The 22621-nt window shown below is 52.7% G+C and overlaps 2 protein-coding genes across 11 annotated transcripts in view; one reads left to right on the top strand and one right to left on the bottom strand.

Moving 5' to 3' along the window:
- Positions 1-53: 53 nt before the first annotated feature.
- SRR (serine racemase) lies at positions 54-7908 on the bottom strand. Of its 3 annotated transcripts, none has more exons than XM_044994284.1 (8): positions 7886-7908; positions 3755-3932; positions 2922-3054; positions 2181-2284; positions 1966-2085; positions 1677-1751; positions 813-1022; positions 54-361 (listed from the first exon to the last, which is right to left on the bottom strand). In XM_044994284.1, the coding sequence occupies exons 2-8, from the start codon at positions 3920-3922 to the stop codon at positions 158-160; spliced, it is 1014 nt and encodes a 337-aa protein (XP_044850219.1). In that variant the 5' UTR covers positions 3923-3932; positions 7886-7908; the 3' UTR covers positions 54-157. The 3 variants fall into 3 exon arrangements, with proteins under 3 accessions (XP_044850219.1, XP_044850218.1, XP_044850217.1); XM_044994283.1 differs by lacking the exon at positions 7886-7908 and adding an exon at positions 5064-5197; XM_044994282.1 differs by lacking the exon at positions 7886-7908 and adding an exon at positions 4307-4969.
- Positions 5237-22621, top strand: part of SMG6 (SMG6 nonsense mediated mRNA decay factor) — a 143250-nt gene continuing 125865 nt past the window's right edge. For 2 of the 8 annotated variants that reach the window (XM_044994256.1, XM_044994257.1), the window contains exons 1-8: positions 5305-5449; positions 8939-10709; positions 13984-14176; positions 15618-15728; positions 16498-16604; positions 18055-18133; positions 19849-19959; positions 21949-22161. In XM_044994256.1, coding sequence (XP_044850191.1) covers positions 5356-5449; positions 8939-10709; positions 13984-14176; positions 15618-15728; positions 16498-16604; positions 18055-18133; positions 19849-19959; positions 21949-22161 — 2679 coding nt within the window. In that variant the 5' untranslated portion in view covers positions 5305-5355. Of the gene's footprint in view, positions 5450-5661; positions 5684-5704; positions 5863-7491; positions 7513-7949; positions 8118-8938; positions 10710-13983; positions 14177-15617; positions 15729-16497; positions 16605-18054; positions 18134-19848; positions 19960-21948; positions 22162-22621 lie in introns of those variants that run through there. The other 6 variants (XM_044994260.1, XM_044994262.1, XM_044994263.1 and 3 more) reach the window with 6 other exon arrangements.

The raw sequence follows: 22621 nt of genomic DNA on the forward strand, positions 1-22621 counted from the left end.
CAGCTGCTCCTTGAGATGACAAGGTTTCCCCACTTCCTTAGAAATCCCTTTGCTCATGTCGTTTTTTTATTATTACAGTAACTCCTAGAGGCCCCACTGTGCAAACACAGCACCAGGCTCTAAGAAACAGCCCAGTTTCTCACTCCTTGGAGGCTGATCAGTTTCCATTTGCCCCTTTGCCAGGTGGGCTGAGCCAGGCCAGGGAGCCTAGGTCTATGTTTCCTCCACACAGTACAATGCAGACGTTCTTCACTTCCTGGGAGACTAAGCGAAACTGCTCAGAGAGCACAGCAGCCACTCCCACTCCAGCTGTTGGCTCAATAAGCAGCTTCATCCTCTCCCACACCAGCTGTGTTGCTTGCTGTTGGGGCAGAGAGAAGAGCAGTTACTGTGCTGGTAAATATTGTTCTAAGCCTTAGGTATCCCCCACTGCTTAAAGCGAGGGGCTGAGCATGATACACATCCCTTGTCATGGACTTGTGGGTGATGCTTTGGGGAGGCACAGGCCACAGCTGTGGGCATCTGTCAATAACAATTATGGGAAGAGGCTGGGACCCTAAATTACTGCACCCCTAAAGTGACAGGCAGCTGGGGCTGCTACTGTGGAGCTGAAGAATGCCATGGGAGGAAATGGAGGAGGCCCAGCCAGCATGGCAGAGAGCGATCATCCTTTGAAGGGGATCACGACTCCTGCTTCATGCTACAGCATGGGAGGGCAAGGTGGTGGAGGGAGGACATTATGTGTAAATGGAGGCACCTGTGCCTGAGGGCTGGGCCATTACAGCAAGGAGGTGCTTGGAGTTAATGCTTACCTGGATCTCCTCCTCTGTGACTGTCAGCACGTCATCCACCAAATCCTTAATGATAGGCCAGGTGTTGGGTCCAATGCTGGTTTTAACACTGTCTGCTATGGTGTCGGGGAGGTGGCGGTTGGGGGTGAGTTCCCCTGTCACCTTTGACCTGTAGCAGTCATCTGCATTGCATGGTTCAGCAGCATACACTCTTATGTCTGGTCTCAAAGCCTGCCCAAAGGAAGAGCGGGGGATGAGTTTGGAACTTGCTGGTGAACACGGCAAGCCAGGCCACCTCATTGTGCCTTAACTCCCATGTTCTGTAGCAGTTTGGGCTGGGGCAGGCCTTTCGCCTGCCATGGCATCTTCCCCTCCAGAAGAGTGTGTCTGGCATTTGCTGGTGTGACGAATCAGAGAGCAATCATTGTTGAGCCAGGAGCAGGTTCCTTCTACTGCGGGCAGAGGGCGAGCTCCTAAGGGCAACTAATCTTCTTACTCGGCATTGCAACTCAGCCCTAAAGGATGACTGAGTGCCCAGCTGTCCTCAGGCTGCCAGTATCTCCCATCTGCCTCTGTTCCTGCTGGAAGTGGCACCATTTTATTCTGTATCGTGGCATGAGGTTTAAACTAGAGTGTGTGTCGCCTGCAGTGATCTGTCCTGGTTGCCTTCATTGCAACCTGGACCTGCAGGGGAGAGTGCTAACGAACTCTACAGTATCTCCTGATCCAAATACAGAGAGGATCAACTACAAATCCAAGCTGCGTGAGAGACTCCTGAGTTCAGATGCTGTGTGAATCAGAGAACTTCCTCCTCACAAGGTGAAATGCTCATTTTCGGGCACAGTAACTCCTCAGTCCCCCCATTCCTGAGGAGAGATTTCTTACCTTGACGGCCACTGCTATTCCAGCAACCATCCCTCCTCCTCCAACGGGAACCACCAGTGCATTCACCTGGGGTACCTAGCACAACAGAGACCAAGAGACGAACGCTGTCTTGTGAGTGCTCTCAGAACCACAGACATGCTCCCAAACGGCTCACTCCCTGGAGGCTGGCTCCAAGTCCTGATGGACTAACTCTGGCTGCCCTGACCTCTCTGCAGCAAGAGCAGATGTGTCCCCCTGCTTGTTCTCTCCTGCCTTATCTGAATAGTACCAGGGGAGGAGGTCTCCTCACCTGCTGCAGTACCTCCAGTGCTATAGTGCCTTGGCCTGCAATCACAGCAGGATCCTGATTGGGGTGCACCATCACACCTTCCTTCTCCTGAACTGTCCGAGCTGCCACCTCCATTCGGGACTGGGGAGACAGACCAGGCACAAAAATTGTTAATGCCCCCATGTGTGAACAAAGCCAAAATACCCTGCTGTGCTGCCCCCCTCCCTCCCCATTACCTTGTCAGTGGGTTCACATAATATCAGCCTGGCTCCGTAGGAGCAGATGGCAGCTTTCTTACAGAGTGGCGCTGTGCGAGGCACCACGACATAGGCAGGAATCCCTGTGGAATGAAAGGACTGGATAATGACGGGGGCCCGGCCACAGAGGCACATCCCCTGCTCGTCTGAGAGTGGGTCGGACAGACGTGGAGCAGAGGATACCCCCGAGAGAGAAAACCAGCTCAGTTGTGACCAGGCCCTTTGCAGGTAACCACCGTGGTGGTGCATGCAGGACAGGGATCTGAAACTGCATTAGAGCTCTTAGACCCCGTGTTGCTGCAGTGGGAGTTCCTGGCTCTATCTGCACCAGCCTGTGGATGCATCCAAGCAGGGAAACACTTGGCCCTGCTGGCTAACAGTCCTGTCTGGGAATAACCCACCCGGCTGGGTGGCAAAGACCTGGGCCTTGCTTACTCCAAGGAATCCCCATGTGTAGTTAAGTCAGGCAGGGACTGAGCTGCAGGATGGATGCTGAGCCTGCTGGGAGCCAGAGCTATGCCGTGGCATTCCGCTCCTGAGCACTGGCAGGCTTCCCCTAGGCTAACCAGCCACCTCTCACAGGAAAGCCCCAGCTGAAAGACCCGAGCAAAGGGCTGCCCTTCCCTTACTGGTCTCAGCAGCTCCTCTGCTGCTGGAGAAATGAAGGGGCAAGTGAGGAGCCCCCAGCCCCACATGGCCAAGAATTTGGCTCCCTGTTACCTTCTACTTTAGCTGCAAAGGCAAGAGCTTGGCCATGATTTCCACTACTGTGTGTCACAACAGCCTTGGGCTGCTCTCTATCGCCCTGGGCTGCCCGAACCAGACTTCTGACAGCATTCAGTGCGCCTCGGATCTGGGGAGAGACCACAGGTTGAGTGAACCTGCAAAGGAGGCAAAGCCTCGGCTCTCCATGCTCAGATGGGGCAAGGGTTTGCTGCTGCTGTCGTGACCTAGCTGAGAGCAGCAAGGGGAGGTGGAGAAGCTGCTCCCCTGCACCCCTTTTAATGGCTGCTTTCCCCAGCAAGGTGGCAGCTGTGGCTCCGTGGAACCAGTACAGCACCAATGCCACTTCCCTTCCTCCCCCTGAGCCCCTAACTGCAGGAGTCCTCAGAGTCTGTAATGACCCACTGAACCATCTCTTCCTGGGGCTGGCACTGGGGCTGCCAAGAAGTGCTTGTAAGTGGGGGCTGCCCAGTAGGAAGTGGACAGGGGCCACCAGCCTTGTTTCCTGGGGGTAGAGGAACGGTAATTTCTAGTCCCTATTGCTCTGGAACTAGAGTTGAATTGTCCCCAAAGCTGGCAGGGCCTGAGGGCCAACCTGCCAGTGGACTTATACTGCATGTTCTGCAGCATTTAAGTGCTGAAATGAGCGATTCTCCCTTTGTACAGATGCTAATAGGGCACACTTTTGTATTTGCGCAATTGCTTCTCAAATCCAACCCTGGTCAGACCCTGTACCCTTTCCTCTGAGATAGCAGAGCTAGGCAGGAGGGTGGGTCAGGCTGCTCCCCCCCCCTCCCCCCCGCACTGTGCCACTAATGTGTCAGCTTTACCTTAAAGGAACCAGTCTTCTGGAAGAGCTCACACTTGAAGAAGAGTCTGTGGCCGGCTAACTCGTCTAGGCTGGAACTGGTTAGGATGGGGGTGAGGTGGATAAGGCCATGGAGACTTGACTGTGCAGCTTCAACATCTGCCAGCGAGATGCAGTACAGAGAGGACATGTTCCATGAGCTGAGGAGGGGGAGAGAGAGGCTGGAAACACATCCTACTGCTGGAGGGAGCCTGCCTCTCCAGTCATGGAAGGAGTGCAGAAGAGCACAGGGGCTCCTAATGCTCCACTCCAAATCAGTCTCCTTAGATGTGTCTGGACACTGTTTTGGGCCCAAAACACAGGGCGAGGTTAAGTTTTAAACACTTGACAAATTTGAAATTTAAAAGGAAAGTCCATGAAAGCAATTTTGCTTCTGGGTTAGGATGGTTGTCACAACAGCCTGCAGCTGTGCACTAGTGCCAGAGCCAGCTCCAGAGATGTTTGTGTTCTCTATGGCATGAAATGAGCCAGCTACTGCGATGGCTTGTATGCAGGGAGGGTGTCACAGGATTACCTTTCACCAGAGAAATCCAGTGGCATGTCACACTCTGCCTTTCTGTGAACACTCAAGGTAAGCACCAGCTCTATTTGAATAGCGTTTGCCTATTACTATAAGTAAATATTTCTGTTTGTGGACTTGGCAGAGAGAAACAGTGCTCCTAGTTTACTGTGCACCATGCTGCGAGTGCCCTTCCCGAAGCCCTGGGAAAGAGGAAACTGAGACATGGAAACAGACTAAGAGCCCAGGAATGGGGCAGAGGGGTGCATAGGAGCCACTTGGGAACTCAAACGGCGGTGCAGTGTAAGTGCCCAGCCCTGCCCCTGTTTGCAGTAGCCCCTGGCAATAGGAGGTTTCCTCAGTGGTACTGTTGCTGGAGTGACTGACTTGGGCAGATCCTTCCCCCAAGTGATCTGCACTAGTTTGAACGAGTTGGAACAGCCGGGGGAGACGGTGATAGGAATCTGCTTTCCTGAATCACTTCTGCCCCTGCCCCTCTCCAGCGGGGGTCCCCCAGGAGCGATCCCTGCGCTGGGCTCCCTGTAGTGCTGCTCTTCGGCCTGGCTGTCCAGGCTCGGTCACTCCGTAGCGCCCTGGGCGCTGGTGCACAGGGGTAACAGCCCCCCCCCCCCGGGCGCTAAGCTTCGCTGGGCGTTACAGTCCCGCGCGGGCTCTCGGTTGTACGGCCCGGGCCGGGGCAGCCCGCGCCACGGTGAGGGGCGGGTCCGGGCCAGACCCGGCACGCGGGCAGCAGCCGCACGGGGGCGCTCACCTGGGCGGGGCCGCTCTCGCCAGCGCTCTGCGGCCTGGTCCCGGCGCTGTCGCACTGGGACCTCCGAGCTCCCGTCAGTCAATGCCCGCGGCGGCCCGGGATAGGGTGAGCGGCGCCGCGGGGCGGGCCAGAGGGCGCCGCGGCACGTGGGCTGAGGGGGCGTGTGCACTGGGGAGGCCGGAGCCTCTCGGCTTAGCGCATGCGCGTTAGGGGCGGAGGATTTGGGCCCGCCCGGTTGCCGTCCGCCCCCTCCCGCGGGAGTGGGGCCGTAGGGGGCGGGGCGGGAGCGAAGATGGCGGCGGAGCTGGAGCGGGTGCGCATCTCGGCCGCGGAGCTGAGGGGGAGCCTGGCGGCGTTGGGGAGGGCCCCGGGGGGCGGGGGCCGAGGTGAGACTTCAGGGCCCGGCGGGCTGGGCCCCTCCCCCCGTAGAGCCCCGGGCTGGGCCCCGCCGCGAGGGGAAGCGGGGCCGCGCGCTGCTCGCACGCGAGCTCGCAGGTCGCGTTGAAGCCGTTGGCTGCCGGCTCGCGCGAGCCCCGCGGCTCGCCTGGGGGGTCCTGCTGGGGCAGCGTCGAAGGGGGCTTAGCTCGGGATCGGGCCAGTTTCCGAACAACGCATTGAAGGTGCCGCGGGGATCCGCGCCCGCCCCGGTCCCCCCGGCCCTGCCAGTACGGGGCCGTCACGGCCACAGGTCCTTGTGGATGCTTGTCTGCCCTCTGGGTCTGGGACAGACCCGCCAAAGCGGGGGGACGCGCTGACTCTGCACGGGAACCTGACACTGACCATGCCCAATATGTGCCAAGTAAACAAACTGAAAACACAGGAGAATATTCCCCCCCCCCCCCCGCAACACTTTCTCTCTCAGGAATGTGAGGTGCTACGTGTAACAATAAATAGTTTTGTGGCAGAAGTGTGATTTTACATGGGTCACATCCTCTCAAAATAAAGTTCCTTATTGTGCTGGGTGCAGCTGGTTAGTTGCAGAGCCTTGTTCTGGATCTGAATTTATTTCTGCTGCAAGGCTGCTGGACTGAATCTCCCCTTCTTGTGTGCAGCTCTCTGTGCTCTAACTTCTCCAGTTCTCTTTGCAGTTTGGTTTTGTCATCCTATGTGAGGGCCACCTCTCCCTTGTTGGAGTTCAGTTTACATCAAAGGAACACTCAGCATTGAAATATGTACGGCACAGAGAGGGGTCTGGAGTTTACTTGATGCTCAAGTCCAGAAAACCTCTGTACATGCTGAAAAGAGTCTGTATTGGGCTGCAGCTAGCCCTAAATTTGTGAAAACTGATAGCTGCTCTCACTATTGGGCCAGAAGTAGCTGCACAACTTGCCTGTAAGAGTCTCTGCACTCCCTGTTTGAGAAACACTGTGTTCATGAGAAGTTAACGTCAATAATCCATGTATGGTATTCTGAAAGCTGCATGTCCCAGCAGAGGTATATTTGCATCCTCTTAAGTTCCTTCTGCCCGCTTCCAAGTGCAGAGCTTGCTTAGGCTGTGCTGCTGGCCAGTGGTGACCAGTTAGGTTCTGCAGAGCTCTTGGCCTGCATTCTCATCTTTGCCGGCTTCTTATGTTGTGCTCGTCACTGCTGGTCTCCATTTCATTGCTGGTGTGGTTCATCATCCATTTCATTTTGCCGCACGGCTGCCCATTATTGCAGCAGCTTCCCACTATATCAGTGTTCCCAAGAACTCATTCCCAGAGGTCTCTGAGTATAGCACTGCACATACAGTAAACGAATTCCAGTCACCTTCTCTGCCATTTGCTTCCCCATCTGCAAAAGGGGGTTACCTGCCTCCTGGGGACAGGTGAAGAGGGAGTGGGTTGTAGTAGTTAATTAATTAAGGTTTGTACAGTGCTTTGAAGATGAAAACTGCTAGATAAATGCAAAGGATTACTAAAGGCAATCCGTCCCATCGTCACTGCTTTCAGAATGCCCATCTCTGTTTGCTTCCCTGCAAATATTCTTGCCTTTTGTGATTGTCAGGTAGTGGCTGTAGGAGGGCTTGAATGATTCTGGCTTGGCAGATGCTTTCTGTGTAGCCCGTAATATCCAAAGCATCTGAAAAATTGTCTAGTTTCACTCCTCTGTAAAGCATTTTGGGATCTACTGATGAAAAGTGTGATATACAAATTAGTTGTTCTTGTTAGTTGGATGGCATGATGGCCCATAAGTCCTTTCCCTCTGAATTTCTTGACTGGTTTTGAGCCAGCTAATGTGATGAGCAAGGCAAGTGTATGTCTGTGTTACAGAAATGATTAACGCTCTTTGCTCTGAAGTATTATGAGCAGAATGGAGCTTTGAGACTATGAATTTTGGCTTCACAGATGCTGAATTGTTTTTTATCCAAGGCTGCTTGTGATGGAGATTCGGCAGCGGGCGCCAGCTAGTGCAGCACAGAAAGCTGCACTGGCTACTTGATGATTATGATTATATGCCGTCGTTACCTGTAAGTTATCCCAGGCATCGTGGCTGTCAAAGTTAAAGCAGTGAGAGTCAGGACTGCTGCATCTCCTCCTAACTATCCTCAAATTATTAGTCAGTGAGATTCATTTGAGACTGATCTAGAAGTGCAGCCACTACCTTGACATCCTCATATCTTGACAGCACTGTTGTTTGGTTAGAGTGAAAGCAATATAATACCACATGGTTTTATGGTGGTGTCACAGCAATCAAGCTACTTCTGTTAATTTGTGCGGGGTATGAAATCATCCAAGGAGAAACTAGGGAAGCTGAAATTCTAAAATCAAGTTTCATGCAGCTAAACAAACTGTGCCCAACTATCTAGGGGACAAATGTCTCCAGAAAAAGTCCACCCTCACCACTCCCATTTCAGAAGCTTCTCCCATCAGTGCTCTGTCGTCATGGATGCAGTTTATCCAGTGTTCTAATGACAGAAACCTCAGAACTGCCTCTGAGGTGCCTTCATTTGTTCCTGTCAATGAATTGGTTAGGCTGCTGTGGGAGGAGATTAGTGAGAGAGGATCTGTACTTTTCAGTATGTTTGCTTCAGAGGGAGGTGTGTTCTTGCTTTGAGTGATTTCCCTCTGCTAGGTACGACTGAGGCCATCTTCGTGGTGGTTTTCAGTTGGTCTGAAGTAGAAACCATTCTATAATATGATGTAAAACCCCAGCCGAAGATACATATTTAATAAGAATAATGTATAATGCTGCTGCATGTGATGGCATTATTTTACATAGTCTTTTTCGTGTCAGTTGTGTTCTTTTAAGTACTTCTAGTATTAATATCATTACACAGAGAGAAATGTAACGAGTTGTGGGCCCAGGAGAAAAGAAGTCTTCAGTGCTGAGTTGAAATGGGATGTATGTAAATGAAGCAGGGAAGAACAGGGAGCTGTTCCAAATGGCAAGAGCTGCAGAGGGGAAGGCACATGTACCACCAACAGACAGATCAGAAGAGCAGAGGGTGAAATCAGGAAAACAGCAGCAACAAAACCCTTAGCTTGCACTCTGCTCTAAGTCTCCCAGTGTATCTTGTCTGTTTCTTAGCTCGTAAGCTGCTTGAGGCTAAGGCTGTTTTGTACATGTGTTCTGTACAGTGAGGGGTACATTGGAGGTACTTAACAAATAACAATATGTATCCTGAAATAAGGCCACAGGCTCAGAGTCATAGGTTTCCTCTCTGCGTCCTGCTCTTGCATTTCTCACCCCACTCTGTGTGATATCACATAATACCCAGATAAAGAACTTCAGCTCTGATAGTCTCAATTTTAAAACCTCTTCCCCTCTTGCAGCGACCCTGAGACCATTAAAGACTCTTCACATTTCTCTAATGTTTCTGTCTCTCTAACTCTTATCCTGCTTTGCTGTTCCATAACTGGAATAACCCCCACCTCTTTATCTCTTCTTTACAGAGAACATGAAGGAACTGAAGGAGCCCAGGCATCGTAAAGATAACCGGCGTCCAGACCTTGAAATATACAAGCCTGGCCTCTCCCGGCTTAGGAACAAACACACACTATTAAAACAGGAAGCCTCAGCATATAAAGGGACCAGATCTGAGGAATCCAAGGCTGAAACTGCTAGTGACAAAGATCCTGCTGGTACTGGAGGGGGATCTCAGGTCACTGGTGATCTCAGCAAAGGTGACAGCCAGAAGCAGAATGGTCCCTCCCAGGGAAATGGAGAGATGGAAAGTAAAGCTGTTTTTCAGAGCCAAGAGAATTTGGATAAACACTCTGTCTCAGATGACTGGTGTCCCAGGATCATCAGGAGAACCAAGAAGCCGGACCAGCAGATCTATCAGCCTGGGAAACGCCTGCAGACTGTTGCCAAGGAGGCAGCCAGCCAGCCAGCCAATGATGAAATTGTCAGTAAGATGGAACAGCTGAGAGTTGAAGGAGATGAAGAGACTGAAAGGGACATCGGGAAAGGCAGCAACAGCAGCAGAACTAAACTGAACAGAGAGGAGAGGGAGGGAAGCCTGACTAGTGAGGGAGTGAAAAGCACAAGGGGAGAAAAAGGAAGGGAGGTAGAGCGGGCTGACAGGGTCAGGAAATCAAGTGATGACTTGATCCAGGGGAAGCTGGGATCTACAAAGCGATACTCCCGCTCTGACAAACGGAGGAGCCGATACCGCACCTGCAGCACAAGCTCAGCAGGGAGCAACAACAGCACAGATGGAATCCCACTGGCTGATGGGGGAAAGAAGCGACAGGAGCGGGCCAAAGAGAGAAGCCGTCCTAAAAAACAGCTCTCTGCTTCCTCCACTGACTCTCTGGAAGATGACAAAATTGGGGAGACAGAAGCTTTTGGTGCCAGCAGAAATTCAGAGAGAAAGCACCCAGAGCAGAGCCGAGCTTCTCAAAGTGAGAGTGAGTGGAGCAGCAATGGGAAGGAGGCCAAGGGAGCCCTGCGCATCACCTTCAATAACACGACTGTGAACAGAGACATCTGTGTGGCGCAGACAGACAAGAAAAAGCCTCCAAAGGCTTTTAATGTAAGTGACTCCCTAGAGGCCGTGGACGTGAAGGGCAGGGAGCCTCAAGGGAGAGGCCGTGGGATTCTCATCCTACCTGCCAACACAGACCTCTCTGCCAGTGCTGCAGGCTCTCCCGAATCTACCCAGTCTGGGCCCAGGCTCCTGCTTGGGAGTGGTGGCAGCAAGGGGCCCAGAGGCAGGGGCCGTGGAGGCACTATGCGCAGATTGTGGGATCCAAACAACCCGGACCAAAAACCTGCTCTGAAGAGCCAGACCTCACAGCTTCATTTTCTAGATACTGACGATGAAGTGAGCCCCACTTCCTGGGGGGATGCGCGCCAGTCGCAGGCCTCCTACTACAAATTTCAGAACTCTGACAACCCCTATTATTACCCCAGTCCAAAAGGCCAAGGTCCTCAGTATCCTTATGGAGGGTATTCTTTGCAATATCAGATGGGCCCCAATAACAGTGTTTACCCAGGAGCTTACTACCCTGGATATCCAGGCCAGTCAGGGCAGTATATCTGCAGCCCCCTCCCCTCTACCCCTTTGAGTCCGGAGATGGAGCAGCAGATGAGGAACATACAGCAGCAGGAGCTCAGCAAACTCCTGCGAGAGGCTGGGAACCAGGAGCAGCAGCTCAGCAACCTGCTTTCCAGAGACCGCATCAGCCCCGAGGGTCTTGAGAAGATGGCACAACTGAGGTTTGAAGCTTTCACTTTGGGCTATGCTGTGTGGGGCTAGGAGAGGGGATGAGCTACAGCATCATCCCCACTGGGTAAATGTTTGCAGAAATACCACCCTCAAATGTTTGATCTGTCCTTGGGCACTTGCTTGGGAGGGACTGCCCACGGCCCAGCTACATTCCAGAGCGGTGGGGGTGGATGGGTGCCTAGCCTGTGGCAAGCCATGTCTGCAGTTGGGCTAATGGGTTTGTGTGTAACTGAGTGAAGAAAACCGAGGGAGAACCTTTGCTTCCACTGGCTGTGCAGAAGCAGCTTTTTAAATGAGTAGGTGGCCTGACGTTGGAAAGGCACAGGCAGCAGCTCTCTGAGCTGGTGGCGAAGTCTCAGCTTTTTATAGTTAGAGAATCTTGTTGCTATGAGGGGAGGATAGGGGCTGCTGGAGTGGCTCCTGGCTCTGGAGCATTTCCTGCCCTGGTGGTGCCTAGGAGCTGAGCGACTGCAAGCCCTGGCTTACATGCTGTCAGCCATTCTGGTAAGATGACTGCGTCCCTGGTTTCTGTCCAGCAGGCTTTGCATTCCAAGCCTGATCCACAAGACTGTCTGTTATATTCATTTACTGTCTGTTTGATTGTGAGCATCTCTGGGCAGGGACCACACATCTGGTATTCGCTCGGGGGGGGTTCTGGTGCTATATAATGATGTGATAATGCTGGCAGTTTTAGAACTGAATAGAGCCTCTCACTGCTGACATTGTTAAACTCTGTGCCCTCCAGGGGGAATGGCCTGATGCTGCCACATAGTGAGGAAGAAATGAAATTGGCACCCTTGTTAGCTTCATGACAGCAACAGCTCCTGCTCTCCAGCTTCCATGTTCACTCAGTGACCTCCTTGTTTCCAGGGCTTCTCTGGTCACTTGTTTTCAGAGCTGACAGCAGCAGGTTCAGCCAGTGAATTAATTTCTAGACCTATCTAGAGTTTTCAGGACTCTCGCAATCCACGCTCCATGGAGGAACGTGACAGGACTTCGCTATGTTTTACTGCAGACAGCACTAGCTGTTCCAGGGCATCTTAAAGGACCATCCTTGAGACAGCAGTTGCAGCAGCACCTTATCTCTTGTCAAACTGCCGGAAGATGCTAGTGGTAATATGTACATATTTCTGGGCCAAGCACCCCCGCTGGACAGCTCACTTGTGTGCAGAAAAGACTGTGTCAGACCTTTGGTGGTAGTCCAGTCTGCGCAGGCAAATAGAAGTGTGATGACAAGTTACAGTGTGCGTCACAGAGGGGCAAATGGTCGTGTGTCAAGGAGAATGACTGTGCATGGGCAGCCTGGGAGTGTGGCGGCTCAGAGCCGGATCTGACTGGGAGTCCTAGGCCAAGGAGAAGAGATGGCATGGGTCACTCTGTTGTCATTCTTCCTGCTGAGTGTTTTCAAAGGCATCCTCCCTGGGAACTCCTTTACCTGTATGTTGTCTGGCTTCCCTGACTTGGCTGAAGTGTTGTTGCTTCATGTTTACCAGTCTCGGGAGGGGAGGGAAATGGGACTGTTGGTCTGAAGGTTGCTGCTGTTTTGTGGTTCAGAGGGCTATATGGAAGTGCTGGGTTAGTCTGTAACCACTAACAAGAGCCAAGAACTGCAGCCTGTACTCTGTGGGGCACGCAGAGGGGTCTGGGGCCAGGGTGAGACCCTGCTTTTTCTGCCTCCTTGGTCTCTTACTCACTGGGTTTTGTTACTCACTTCTATAGATTTTGACAATGAGGGGACTGGAGAAACTTGTTTGTGAGAAGAGGTGAAAACAGCTCAGTATATACACCTCTACCTCGATATAACGCTGACCTCGGGAGCCAAAAAATCTTACCATGTTATAGGTGAAACCGCGTTATATCGAACTTGCTTTGATCCACCGGAGCCAGGGGCGGCTCTAGAAATTCCGCCACCCCAAGCAGGGCGCCGCGCCGCTTGCGCCGCCCTTCCCCGGTCCCGCGGCCGGGGCAGAAGTGCCTGCAGACGGTCCCGTGGTCCCACGGCTCCGGTGGAGCATCCGCAGGCATGCCTGCGGGAGCTCCGTCCGAGCCGCGGGACCAGCGCACCCGCCGCAGTCATGCCTGCGGCAGGTCCGCTCCTCCCGGGGCTCCTGTGGACCTCCCGCAGGCATGACTGCGGAAGGTCCGCCGGAGCCAAATGCCGCCCTGCCAGGACAATGCCGCCCCACGTGCCTGCTTGGCGCGCTGGGGTCTGGAGCCGGCCCTGACCGGAGCGCACAGCCCTGCCCCCCCGGAGCACTGCTTTACCGCGTTGTATCCGAAGTTGTGTTATATCGAGGTAGAGGTGTATTGTAGCTTAGTTAAGTGACAAAACCCTTCTCAAGTTCTTGTGAGCTGTGTACACCTAGGAAAGGAACAGAATTCGCTGAGGTGGGCCAACAAGGTAACATTGGAGCAGTGGGCTGACGATGGGCAAAGGCCATGTAGACTGACAGCGGGATCATCTCCCAAGGGCTGTGGAGTCATTTACAGCTGGAATGGTCCCAGATCTAGAGAACGGTTCTGCTCTGGCCATTGGAGAGCTCTGGGGGGAGGACCCTGATTTCTATGACAGTGAGTCTCTTGCTCACCTTCCCCCCTTTCATGTGGGCTAACTGGGGAGGTGCCACGTTCCCAGGTGCCATTAGTCCCAGAGAGATGAAGAGGGATGGGGAACAGAGACACAGGGATAAAGTCTCTGTTTTTGTCAGACATTTGTGACTTAGTTTTGGTTGGGAGGAGGGCAGATTGGTGCACCCTTCTTTCCATGGCAGGGCTTTCCCTGCCCTCTAGGTCTTTCTCTCCCTGGCCTGCACAGATCAGTTTAGTGCTCAGAATGAACAGGTATTTGGGGGCTAAGACAGCAGGGGGGGAAGGGCTTCTGTGCATTGGATCGTCATTGAAAGTCTGGACATTCCCTGCTCAGTACCCAGGTTCGCTCCTGCCTGGGAGATCCCAGCAGTGAGGCTGTGGCAGGAGCACCCTGTCTCTCGGCCAGGCCAGAAGGAACAGAGAGAGGCTCCTTTCACACTCGCCCTCCTGCACTGGGAGAAGTGTGGGACACTCTGCAGGAGTGTACTGGTGAGGGGATTTGTTTGCTGTCTAGTGGAACAGCGTGAGGTTGCTGGCATCTCATTCTCGTGTTGGATGGGGAAGTAGCGGGCAGTTCAGCAAAGGTTCCCTGGCAGCTCTGAGTCTGCGCTCGAACTAGCACAGCGGGGCAGAGCTGTTTAGTTGCTGTTGTCAGCTGTTGTCTGTGTCCCCTAGAGCGGAGATGCTGCAACTGTATGAACGATGCATCCTCATGGATATTGAGTTCTCCGATAACCAGAATGTGGATCAGCTGCTCTGGAAGAACGCCTTCTATCAGGTGATTGAGAAATTCCGGCAGCTCCTCAAGGATCCGCTAGGGGAGAACGGGCAGGAAATTCGGAACAAACTGCTCCAGCTCCTTGATGAGGTAAGAAGAGAACCACGGGTGTGAGGCTGGCTGGCTCTCTAGTTAGAGCAGGGCTGTGGGGAGTCAGCACACCTACATTCTGGTCCAGTTCTGCATGACCTTGGCAGATCATTTCTCTTCTTCAGGGCTTGTCTAGGTGAGAAACTTGCACCAGTTTAACTAAGGGTACGTCTACACGGCATGCTCTTTTCAGCAGTGTGTCCTGTACATCTGCATATAGCCTCACTAGCACTGGTGTAAGTAGCAGTGTAGCCGGTGAGACATAGCTTGGACACGTACAGACATGCCCCCCGCGGAGCTCTTCCCAGCCGCGGGGAAGGGCTCCGCCGGCCACCCCCCCGCGGAGCTCTTCCCGGCCGCCCCCCCGCGGAGCTCTTCCCGGCCGCCCCCCGCGGAGCTCTTCCCGGCCGCCCCCCGCGGAGCTCTTCCCGGCCGCGGGGAAGGGCTCCGCCGGCCGCCCCCCCGCGGAGCTCTTCCCGGCCGCCCCGCGGAGCTCTTCCCGGCCGCCCCCCGCGGAGCTCTTCCCGGCCGCCCCCCCGCGGAGCTCTTCCCGGCCGCAGGGAAGGGCTCCGCCGGCCGCCCCCCCGCGGAGCCCCTCCCGGCCGCCCCCCCGCGGAGCTCTTCCCGGCCGCCCCCCCGCGGAGCTCTTCCCGGCCGCGGGGAAGGGCTCCGCCGGCCGCCCCCCCCCCGCGGAGCTCTTCCCGGCCGCCCCCCGCGGAGCTCTTCCCGGCCGCGGGGAGGGGCTGTGGTGGCTTTTTGTTGCTGAAGCCTGTCCTTGCCGTCTGAAAAGTCTCCAGCAGCAGGGAAAGGTTCTGGCAGGGGTGAGTTGCTGCAGTCTTTTCCCACTGTCTCGCCTCTTCGAGAGCGTTTCACTGACTCGTGTAGCTACACACTGCGATGTGAACTCAGCCTGCTTTTCACAGTGGCATGCTGTGTAGTGTAGACATAGCCTAGAGGTGTGATTTTAAATTGATGTAGTTAAACTGGTGCAACAGCTGTGTGGACCCTCTTTTTTATTATAGTTTAAACAGGCTTGATTTGTTTTGGTTTAAGTCAGTTAGGAATTAGTTTCAAATAAACCAAAATAAGCGTAGCTTAAACTGAACTAAATAAGGGTGTTCACAGACTTTTCTACTGATTGAATTAAATTGGTTTAAATCCCACCTTTAATTAAACCACTGCACCTTTCTGGTGGAGACCAGGCCTTAGTTTCCCTACCTGTACAATGAGATAATACTGATCTGCCTCCAAAGATGTCATTGTTAGATGCGTTTAGATCCCTGGATGACAGATCCTAGAAGAAGGTCATTTTTTTTTTTAAAGAAACAAATCCCTAGGGAGCGGGCTCTCTTCTGCCTTCCACCCAGCAGTGGCTGGCAGACCTTGGTTTTGTGCTCACGATCACTGAGGGACATCCCATTTGTCTGCTTGTTTGTTGCAGGGCACTATTTTCTTTGACAATTTGCTTCAGAAGCTGCAGGTGTCATACCAGTTCAAACTGGAGGATTATATGGATGGGATGGCCATTCGCAGCAAGCCCTTGCGGAAGATGGTAAGTAGGCTTTCCTTCCAGGACGTGTCTCCCATGAGAGCTCTGAGCCCTCGCTGATGAAATAACTGTCATGGCATCATCAGGAGGTGGGGGCTCTTTATGCCGATGACAGCATGTTCTCAGCAATATTTGCTCAGTTGTTCTGATAACCCAGAGTTAAACAGCTCCAGTGTTTATTGGGCCCATTTCTTTGCAAAGGAGAAGAACTTTGCCCTGCCCCAGCACTCAGACCAGGGCTGGGAGAGGGAGCAGGTGTTAGAAAGAACCATGATCAGTGTCTCATTTATTGAACATCCTCTTTGTAGCTATACTGAGGCCAGGTCAGCGATGGGAGAGAGAGAACAGCAGTGCCGTTTCTATGTGACCTAGGAGCTTGTCGGCCCTGGGCAGTGGAGCAGGAGTGGGGTCACCTAGCAAGTGGCGTTCTCAGACCAGCTCCATTTCCTAGTGGGTAGGTGTCACAACTATCCCCTGCTAGGCAGTCTCAGCAGAGAGCCCAAGGCCTGAACGAGCCATGGAGCCTGCACTCCCCTGACTCCTCCAGGGCAGGAGTAGGGCACGGTTTTGGGAGTGGGGAGGGGAGTTGGTGCTGTTGCTGAACATGTGCCATGAGAAAATTAGTCTTTCTTGCAGCACCTTTCACAAGAACTCCAGCTAAACAGCAACTCCCGTCTCCCTGAGGGCGTGTGGAGTCCTTGTGTGCTGCACGCCTACAGGTGAGCAACGGCTGCAGAGTTTCCACAGCATGTATTGAATGTTTCTTTGCAAGGTGAAGTACGCGCTGATCAGTGCCCAGAGGTGTATGATTTGCCAAGGGGATATTTGCCGGTACAGGGAGCAAGCGAACGACACAGCAAACTATGGGAAAGCACGCAGGTAATGTACCCTCCCCCTCAGCTCTAAGCAGCGCTATTACCGTACCTAGCTACAAGGGCATCACCTCATTTCACACCCAGTTATGCCTGTGGCCAATGCAGAGCTTCCATGTTCCCATTTGATTACTGTCCAACAAGATTGAAGGATGCAGGGGATGTTGGACAGACTAATCTGCCACCTAAGAAGCACGCTTGTTTGGCTGATGGATTCTGCCCCCTGTCAGGGAGTGTTAAAATGGAAGCTGTGCTGTGCTGGTCTCTGAAGTGATGGCTGTGCAGACTGTTGGGTCTGACAGTGTGGCTGGCTTGTTTTCTGCTGAACTCCTGCTGACTGCTTCTCACCAGTGGAGGGTCTCACATCCGTGTGTTCTGGCTGCAGCACGACTTGGTGGCACCTCTTGGCTCTTGTCACTCTATTTTTGCCTGTGATAAATGCCCTCTTCTGATCAGAGCTGTAGGCAAGGCAAAGCCCAGCATGTACGGCAGATAATGTGGCATTGACAATGAGGAGCAAAGAGACTCGAGCCCTGAAGCATAGCAGGGCTTGTCTGTCAGGGACAACGTGCAGAGCAGGGGAACTAGCTTAGCCACTGCAGCTTTCTGACTTTTTTGGAAACCACCTGCCTGGTGTTCTTGTGGAACTCTTCTGTGTGGGGTGAGGGAGAGGAATAGGAGGCTCACCTCATCTGACCAGCCCTCTCCCTGGGACAGAGGCATGTGGAATAGACTGGTGTACACTGATGAGCAGATACATCCGCTAGGGAATGTAAAATAAAGAGCAAACTACCATACCAGTCCGGTCCTTTCCTCCGGGGTAGCTTTACCATCACAAAGGGATCCAAAACAGTGCAAAACACGTGGTCCCAGCCAGCAGAGTCCTTTTCAGCTTCCACTGGGTCGCCTTACCTGGTTCCCTCCTGGGATAGCTCAGTGGTTTGAGCATTGGCCTGCTAAACCCAGGGAGGTGAGTTCAATCCTTGAGGGGGCCATTTAGGGATTTGGGGCAAAAATCTTTCTGGGGATTGGTCCTGCTTTGAGCAGGGGGTTGGACTAGATACCTCCTTAGGTCCCTTCCAACCCTGGTATTCTATGATTCCTGCTGGGTGCCCCGGGAGACACTTCCCTCATCTTCTCCAGAGTGAGCAAGGAGCATTCCTTGTCCTGATCTGCAGCAGGCAGTCACACGACACTTCGTCTGCTGGTCCCTCTCCATCATGTGCCCGTCTGGAGACGACAGCTCTCAAAGGGACTTAACCGGGCTGTAGCAGATGTGCTGGCTGCACATGCGCTCACAGGCCCTTGCCACTTGGGCAGAGGGCCTGCCCCCCTTGGATGTGCCAGTGATGAAAGGGGCCCCAAATGAAGGGAAGGATTCTCTGTGGTGTTAATAATGGTCTGGGTCTCTGCAGTGTCTTGCTAGTCACCTGCTGTCTCTCTCTCTCCCCACTCAGTTGGTATCTGAAGGCTCAGCACATTGCCCCCAAAAATGGCCGTCCATACAATCAGTTGGCCCTGCTGGCTATCTACACGGTAAGAGCCTCTCTGTGCATGTGGGACCAGACGCGGTGTGGCCTCTTGGGTGACAGAGGATGTCTTTCCCGGGGAGGTGGCTGTGTGGGGGGGAGCGTCTGCACCATGCTTGTCGCCCAGTGATGGGGCCGTGCTATGAATGATGAGGGCACCGTAAGTAAGAGGGACGTGTAGTCAGATATGGGCAGCAGGAGCTCTAGTCCTTGGCCTGTCTGCAGCTCTTGGGCCTGGGGCAGTTACAGCTCAGTTGCATGCTGTGTTTTGAGAGTTTATCGTGTAAGTCTGAATTTGGTGCCTATAATTCTAACCAAAGGAACCTTTCTAGCCATATGTGCCACATTTCTGTACCCTGCAAGGATCTGCTAGAGTTTAGTGTGTGAAGGTGGCTGGCTGGCTACCCTTCGTCCTGCCTGATCCCACCCCTGAGGACACAGTCCCTGTCCTAGCGAGCTCACATTCTAAACAGTCCTGTCCTGAGCCAGCTGGCTGTGGGCTGGGGAAAGACACAGGGCAGCGTGTTCTTTGGGGACGTTAGCATGCAGGTTTTTAGAGCAGCAGTTGGGGTAGGTTTTGCCAGTGAGGTGGTTCTGCTGTCTGGCTTGTTAATCTTTCTGGGAAGGGAGGCTCATGGAAAGGGTGTATTTGATGGCAGACAGTAGAAGAGCTTCAGTTCATCTGCAAATTTGACACCATCAGCTCAGGATTAAACAAAGACTGTGAATGGCTTGCCAACTACAAAGCAGTTTCTTCTCCCTTGGTGTTCACACCTCAACTGCTAGAAGAGGGCCTCATCCTCCCTGATTGAACTAACCTCATTATCTCCAGCCTGATTCTTGCCTGCATATATATACCTGCCCCTGGAAATTTCCATTACATGCATCTGACGAAGTGGGTATTCACCCACGAAAGCTCATGCTCCAAAACGTCTGTTAGTCTATAAGGTGCCACAAGACTCTTTGCTGCTTTTACAGATCCAGACTAACACGGCCACCCCTCTGATACTCTAAATCCCGAGTGGGTCTTGGCGGGTACAGAGCCTTTTGGGGCACCCTTTAGTAATGACCCGCACAAATAGCCCTGGTCCCCGCTGCAGCAAAGGAGATGCTGACTGGAAGGATAGTCCAGTAGTTATGGCATTAGCCTGGGGCTTGGAGTCTTGGGTTCAGCCTCCAGCAGCACCTCCGAGTTTCTTTGTGACCCTGGGCAAGTCCTTTAGTCTCTCTGGGCCTTGGTTTGTAAGATGGGTAGAAGAGCATTTCCCTACCTCACAGGGGTATGGAGAGGATTGGGAGGTGCTTAGATACAATGGGAATGGGGGGGAAGCAAATCCCATAGACCGACAGACTTGCAGTGTGAGGTTGGGACTTTGTCGATACTCTCTATGGTCACCAACTAAACTGGCCCATTTCAGTGCCAGGTTCACTGGGCCTGTGGCCTTTGGTCTGATGTTTTAGCTGCACTCCTCAAGGTGCATGGAGGCTTGGATTTGGTGCTGGTGACTGCAGGTAAATATGTTCCCCTGGGGAGTGTCCAAGGTCCCATGGCGTCTGGGATGTGCTTTGGAAGCAGGACGTGGCTACTCTGTTTTTAGCTGTGAATGACAATCTGCACCTGTGGGTGTGCCAAGAGGTACAGGGTGACGAGTGGCCTGGGGTTGGGCTCATACGGCATGCTCCAGAGTGATGTGGGCTGTGTCTCTGGTTGTGTTTCTGCAGAGGAGGAAGCTGGATGCTGTGTACTATTACATGCGCAGCCTGGCCGCCAGCAACCCCATCCTCACTGCCAAGGAGAGCCTCATGAGCCTGTTTGAAGAGACAAAACGCAAGGTGAGTCTTGGTGCGGGGCTGCCTGATACTGCAGGTGCTGCTGCTCCCTCCTTGATCATGCTTCCTGCCATGTCCTGGAGCTGGGCTGGCTGACACTGCAGGTTCTTCCTGATGAGTGCTAGGGGTGTATTGCTCTAGCACTGGGACATGCTGAAGGTGCTCTCATGGAGCGGTAACTGGTTAAAAGACAAGAAACAAATAGCAGGAATAAATGGTCAGTTTTCAGACTGGAGAGAGGTAGATAGTGGTGTCCCCCAGGGGTCTGTACTGGGCCCAGTCCTATTCAACATATTCATAAATGATCTGGGAAAAGGGGTAAACAGAGAGGGGGCAAAATTTGCAGATGATACAAAATTACTAAAGATAGTTAAGACCCAGGCAGACTGTGTAGAGCTTCGAAAGGATCTCTCAGAACTGGGTGACTGGGCAACAAAATGGCAGATGAAATTTAATGTTGATAAATGCAAAGTGATGCACATTGGAAAACATCATCCCAACTATACATATAAAATGATGGGGTCTAATTTAGCTGTTACCACTCAAGAAAGAGATCTTGGAGTCATTGTGGATAGTTCTCTGGAAACATCCACTCAGTGTGCAGCGGAGGTCAAAAAAGCAAACAGAATGCTGGGAATAATTAAGAAAGAGATAGATAATAGGACAGAAAATATCTTGTTGCCTCTATATAAACCCATGGTACGCCCACATCTTGAATACTGTGTGCAGATGTGGTGGCCCCCGTCTCAAAAAATATATATTGGAAAAGGTTCCGGAAAAGGCAACAAAAATGATTAGGGGTATGGAACGGCTTCTGTATGAGGAGAGATTAATAAGACTGGGACTTTTCATCTTGGTAAAGAGATGGCTAAGGGGAGATATGATTGAGGTCTCTAAAATCATGACTGGTGTAGAGAAAGTAGATAAGGAAGTGTTGTTTACTACTTCTCATAACAAGAACTAGGGGTCACCAAATGAAATGAATAGGCAGCAGGTTTAAAACAAACAAAAGGAAGTATTTCTTCACACAGTGCACAATCAACCTGTGGAACTCCTTGCCAGAGGATGTTGTGAAGGCCAAGACCATAACAGGGCTCGAAAAAGAACTAGATCAGTTCATGGAGGATAGGTCCATCAATGGCTATTAGCCAGGATGGGCAGGGATGGTGTCCCTAGCCTCTGTTACCAGAAGCTGGGAATAGGCGACGGGATGGATCACTTGATGATTCCCTGTTCTGTTCATTCCCTCTGGGGCACCTGGCCCTGGCCACTGTCGGCAGACAGGATACTGGGCTAGATGGGCCTTTGGTCTGACCTAGTAGGGCCGTTCTTATGATTGGTGGGGGGGTTGGCAAATGGCTATTGGGTATGGATTTGGCTCTTGCATAGTTCTGAGAAAATCACTTTTGAGGGTGGAAAGAAGACTCAGCTGCCAACGTGAAGCTTCTTTTCCTGTTTCTCTCCAAAGAGCAGTGAGTGTTTCAAGAGATCACTGATAAGCTCTGGAGCTTTTTCATCTCTGGGTCACTGGTTACAGGGCATCTTAGCTAAGCAATGAGTGAAAGTTGCTCCAGTTCCTAGTGAGACAGGGATCCACCTCATGACAGTCACCAACACTTGGGTTTATCAAATAAGTCAAGAGTTCAGGTGGGCCATGGAGTCTGAGCTCCCCTCCTCTCCCATCCTTAGAGGTGGACACTCCAGATCAGAGGTGTGACAAGTTGGCAGTGCACTGCTCATGCTGTGTACGTGTTTCGTGGCTGAATAAAGTCTTTCAAACTCCTGGGCACTCAATCTAGCGTCTTTCACCAGTGCTGAGGTTACTGAACACCAGCAGCCAAACAATAGAGCAGGCAGTGAACTGCTGTGCTTTGCAGGCTTGGGGAACTGCTGGCTTCTGACAGATTCTTTTCCCGGTAAATGAAATGACAATGTACTTTTCCTGAGCCATGATCCCAGAGGTTTCTGAATCTCTGTGTCTTGTCTGCACAGGCTGAGCAGATGGAACAGAAGCAGCATCAGGTGCTGGAACTGAGCCCCAGCCGATGGGGCAAGGGCAAGAAGTCCACGTTCCGACAAGTTGGAGACGACGCCACTCGGCTGGAGATCTGGATTCATCCTTCCCACCCCCACTGCTCCCATGGCCACGAATCCGGCAGGGAGTCTGAGCAGGACAACGGTCTTGGGAACCTCAGCCCCAGTGATGTGAGTACTGTGGAATACTGCTGTTGTCTTTGGTGTCCTATGTTTGGAATGCAATTGAATGACACTGCATCTGTTTTGCTTTCTTCTTGCTAAATATTCCAGCGTTTTGGCTTCTCCTATGCCAGCAGTGCCTGGGTCAGGCTAAGGAGCTGGTGACCTTGTGCTTTTTGTGTTTAAGGCATGTTATCACCTATTCTTTGGTAACATGTGGTCATGTTGCTGTTCGTGGAATTGTCAAGAGACAGATGGAAGAGGCAGCAAAAAGATTCCACTGAGGGGCTTTAATTGAGGTGACACAAAGCGATGGGAAATGGGGAGGTCGGCAGTTAGGAGCTGTGGATTGCTGGTGATCCTCCAGCCTTTGGGACTTTTCCTGAAATGGGACATTTTCCCTAGAGCCACCTGGTCGGAGTCGTGCTCAGGGAGGGTGAAAGCCAGAGATTTAACTTCTATTGTAGGT

Source organism: Mauremys mutica, chromosome 19 (genome assembly GCF_020497125.1).
Source record: "Mauremys mutica isolate MM-2020 ecotype Southern chromosome 19, ASM2049712v1, whole genome shotgun sequence".
In the NCBI taxonomy this organism is placed as follows: Eukaryota; Metazoa; Chordata; order Testudines; family Geoemydidae; genus Mauremys; species Mauremys mutica.